Source organism: Temnothorax curvispinosus, unplaced genomic scaffold (genome assembly GCF_003070985.1).
Source record: "Temnothorax curvispinosus isolate PA1 unplaced genomic scaffold, ASM307098v1 QBEX01013717.1, whole genome shotgun sequence".
Lineage (NCBI taxonomy): Eukaryota > Metazoa > Arthropoda > Insecta > Hymenoptera > Formicidae > Temnothorax > Temnothorax curvispinosus.
The window spans coordinates 88,307-92,998 of NW_020223497.1; the positions used below are offsets into that span (position 1 = coordinate 88,307).

The 4,692-nt window shown below is 32.2% G+C and overlaps 1 protein-coding gene across 5 annotated transcripts in view; it reads left to right on the plus strand.

Moving 5' to 3' along the window:
* LOC112463860 (ammonium transporter Rh type A) overlaps positions 1-4,692 on the plus strand; it is a 14,322-nt gene that overhangs the window by 5,950 nt on the left and 3,680 nt on the right. For 2 of the 5 annotated variants that reach the window (XM_025030508.1, XM_025030510.1), the window contains exons 2-7: positions 83-270; positions 1,538-1,724; positions 1,927-2,077; positions 2,420-2,567; positions 2,717-2,932; positions 3,623-3,705. In XM_025030508.1, coding sequence (XP_024886276.1) covers positions 93-270; positions 1,538-1,724; positions 1,927-2,077; positions 2,420-2,567; positions 2,717-2,932; positions 3,623-3,705 — 963 coding nt within the window. In that variant the 5' untranslated portion in view covers positions 83-92. Of the gene's footprint in view, positions 1-30; positions 271-1,537; positions 1,725-1,926; positions 2,078-2,419; positions 2,568-2,716; positions 2,933-3,622; positions 3,706-4,692 lie in introns of those variants that run through there. The other 3 variants (XM_025030506.1, XM_025030507.1, XM_025030509.1) reach the window with 2 other exon arrangements.

Sequence of the window (4,692 nt, forward strand, 5' to 3'; positions counted from 1 at the left end):
ATAAATGTCAATCTTGGAGTATTAATGCGCAGTGAGTTAAAATTTTTCCAGAATTTAACGATAAACTTATCATTCCAAGTAGACCATTAATCATGAGACGAATCCTGACGTTCACCGGGCCGATCATACTTCTTCTTATCGAGGGGCTTCTGTTGTGTGCTTTTCTTGCCATATATGATTATGCCCCGGAGGCGGACGCAAGTAACCTAGAGAATAGCGTCGCACCTTATTTGAATGGAAAATCGGAATCTGTACCTGCCAGCTATACACGTAAGTTTTATATTGGTCTCATCATTTTCCATCATTTCCCTTTTTCTGTCATTTTTATTTTTTTTCTTGTTATTTATTTTTTTTACCTACTGTTAACTCATCTTTTTAATATATTCTGTATGTCCTTCTTCTCGTATGTCCCCGAGAAAGAAAATTTTTCAAAAATAACGAGAAATACGCATAATATCGTTGAAATCTGAGGCAACGCATAATGTTTGAAAAGTTAAGTGTAAAATTTTTGTTCTTGATTGACTATTTATCTGACCATCGGTGATTTTAATCTTTTAATGAAAGAAGATTTTTGATACTTTTTATTACTAAAATCATGAGAAAAGTGATAGCTATGTTTTGCGTCAGAAAAAAATATTGGAATGATAAAAAATAATACAGGGTGAAAAAGGAGGTGATGCCAAACAAATTTTTGTTATATTTAAATTAATAATTAATAGAGGTATAATGTTCGACCCAACTGGCCAAGTTTTATTGCTCAAAACAACGCTTATACCTCTATTAATTTTTAATTATTCACTGGCGACTCAAGCTCTCTTGTTGTGTTCTTAAATTAATACTTTGATAAATAAAAGTCCTTATGATACACACGATGCTGAAAAATGTACAAAGCAATAGCAGATGGAATGGAAATATATGAAGCAAATGTACGAAACAACATAAAACAGAACTTACAAATGTATAATTGTAAATATAACAGTTGATTTATATTTCATTTTCTATTATTTTTATTTGTATAATTAAATAAAATTCATTTTAGATTATAAAAAATGTTTACGTAAATGAAAGAAGTTATAATCTATTCGCAGTGATAATATTACATTTATTAATAACAGATTCTAACACAAAATTTAATAACACATATTTCTTTTTTAATCAGAATATCAGTTTTTTATCAAGATGTGCTGCAATCCCTGCTTTGTTGTATTGGTATATAGAACTTGCATGTTAATTGAAATATTTTATTATTATATTTATTGCTATATTAAAATTAAAAAATTATAAGATGCGTAAACACAACGCGCGCGAAATCTATGCTAAATCTATACAAATTGTAAGTTACATCTTTTACTATCCTATTATAAACTATTATTGCTGCGATTGCTAATTAATGTGTAAGTATATACGCGATTAAGGTAGATTGAGAAATGAAGAAAGGAAACTTTATGCACTAATCAACACGCGAATTTGGAGCGAATATATCGCTTTACAAAACGCTCGTTTTTTTTTGTTCTTGGATCTGGCTAAAATCATACAGTGTATCAAGATGTCCACGTGATGATTTGGATCGGTTTTGGCTTTCTGATGACGTTCCTCAAGAGGTACAGCCAGAGCGCTGTTGGCTTGACCTTCCTCATAGGCGCGATTCTCGTCCAGGTGGCTTTAATCTGCGACGGCATGTTGCACTTGAAATTAGGCAGCCCGGCCCCTCTTTCATTAGGAAGGTCAATGTTTATTCTGATTTATATTAAAGACTGAAGTAATTAGATAATATTTTAGATTAGTTTTATTTTGTGGATATAAAGAAAACGTAAACGTTTTACTTTTATACTAAAATTAAGGAAAGTAAAAAAAATGGCTTTTTTATAGAAAAGTCTAAATAAAAATATTTATTTCTTCATCATGTATTGTTACAAAACTTTTCAGTTTGCTTAGCGCCGATGTTGCTGTTGCTACACCGCTTATCTCCATGGGAGCAATTTTAGGTAAAGTGACCTATATGCAACTGGTGTTAATGGGGATAGTGGAATTAATCATGTTCACCGCTAATAAGTATGTGGGCGAGCATCTGTTCATGGTAAGTTTATGTTCTGGTTTTTGCAAGATCGCAGTCACAGAAGTTCATAAATCGCGCGATCATAAATCACACACACAATGAGCGGTAAAACAAAATATACATTTATTTATCAATTAATTAAAAGGATATTTTTATATGATAAAAAATCTACAGAAAATATATTTGTAAATATTTCTGACAATTGTCAGGAAAGAGTTATCGCAATCGATAGTATTCTCATAATAATTCATTCCAACGAATGTTCATTATATTATAAATGAAGATATTCATTAGGTATTATATAATCTATATTGTGCTGACTTATATCAATAAAAATATATAAACCTCGTTGACATTTCTTAGGTTGTTGACGCTGGTGATAGTATGTTTGTTCATGTGTTTGGTGCATATTTTGGATTGGCAATTAGTTTTGTACTCGGAATGAAGGATAAACCGGAGGAGCATGATCTGGAGGGATCGTCTTATCAGTCAGACGTTTTCGCCATGATTGGTATATGTCAAATAAGTTTTGCGTACCTATAACAATAATAGAGATTGGATACTTTATTAAATAGAATTTTTTAGAAATTTTATTAAATTTTATAAATGATAATCGCTAGAAAGGAGGTAATAAGATATATGGTTAATTGTTGCCTTCAGGTACGGTGTTCTTATGGCTATTTTGGCCGTCATTCAATAGTGCTGCGTTGACAGGAGATGATCAACAGCGTGCTATAATCAATACTCTGCTATCAATATCCGCGAGCTGCGTGATCACGTTCGCCGTGTCGGCATTGGTTTCCAAGGACAAATTCAACATGGTGCACGTACAAAACTCAACCCTAGCTGGAGGCGTAGCTATTGGCACAGCTGCAGGTTTGCAAATCGATTATTAACTCTTTAACATACAGATCTATAAATATTGTGTATATACATATACTATTTATGTGTAGGGTTTTTATATTATATAATATACAAAATCTTATAATGCACGGCATAATAAGAAAGTGATTAAATTAAGTCGTATTTAATCGCACATTTACTTTTTGTGTTAATTCAGTTAATTTTTTCATTGAGCTAATCTAATTTTTCTCAATATGTTACTTTTACTAAAACAATATAAAATCAATCAGTGTATACTGCAATTACAGTGTATTACAGTATTCGAATGTTTTCTTTCTACATAATGTATATTAGATACATAATATTACATGTAATTATCGAAATTAATATATTGCTTATTAATTTTGGTATACTTATGTTTTATGTTACATGAAAATAGAAAGACACAGACTTTTTTCATATTTTGTGTGTACTACGTTACCTGTACTACGTTACCCATGGCCATTAAAATTGAGACTAAAAGTAATATACAAGTATAATATTATTGTATTTTTGCAATATTTCATTGTTATAAATATATTGCAACGTGACTGTCATATAACACTTTTGTCCAAAAGATAGAGATATGATATTTTTTATTAGTCTCATTAAATCATCTCGTTCGTTCTCTTGTTCCGAATCAAGTGAGCCTTTCTCTAATTCGGATTTTTTCAATGCACACAGGTATGATGTGTCAACCAGTGGGTGCTTTGGCCATTGGCGCTATATCTGGTATGATTAGTGTGCTGGGATACAAATATCTTACGGTAAGATTATCATGAGATCAGATAGTTCTTTAAATACGTACTATCCTTTCCTGAAAATAAATAGTTGGAAAATCAGTAGTCTTTTTAAAGGATCGAGATGTTTTATATTTTAAAATCGTAAAATTATCTATATATATAAAGGAAGATGTCCTGACTGACTGACTGACTGACTGACTCATCAACGCCCAGCCCAAACCCCTGAACCGAATTTTTACCAAAAGTATATGAAATAGGGGTAGAATTTTCCGGGGAGTGCCACTATGTGTATAGTTTTTTGTTACCGATTTTCTGGAAACCAGTTTTTCTAATTCCTTTAATTTTTCGGGAAATAATTCACCGAATCTCAAAAAATTATAGATCAAACAGGGGTAGAATTTCCCGAGGAGTACTATGAAGTGTATAATTTTTCGTTACCGATCTTTTGGAAGCCGGTATCGAAATTTTTTTAATCTTTCGGGAATTAATTGACCGAATCTGAAAGAATTATATATGAAGTAGGGGTAAAATTTTACGGCGAGCACCATAATGTGTACAGTTTTTGTTACCGATCTTTTTGGAAACCGGTTTTTTTAATTCTTCTAATTTTTCGGGAAATAATTGATTAAATGTCAAAGAATTATACATGAAGTAGGGGTAGAATTTTCCGGGGAGTGCTATAAAGTGTACTATTTTTTATTACCGATCTTTTTGGAAACCGGTTCCGAATGACCGAATCTCAAAGAATTGTACATAAAGTAGGGGTTGAATTTCCCGGGGAGTGCTATCAAGTATATAATTTTTTGTTACCGATCTTTTTGGAAAGCGGTATCAGAAATTTGACGAATTTTTCGGGAAATAATTAATCGAATTTTAAAGAATTGTATTTAGAGAAAGAGAGAGAGAGAGAGAGAGAGAGAGAGAGAGGAAGAGGGAGAGGGAGAGGGAAAGGGAGAGGGAGAGGGAGAGGGAGGGAGGGAGGGAGGGAGGGAGGGAGGGAGAGAGAGAGAG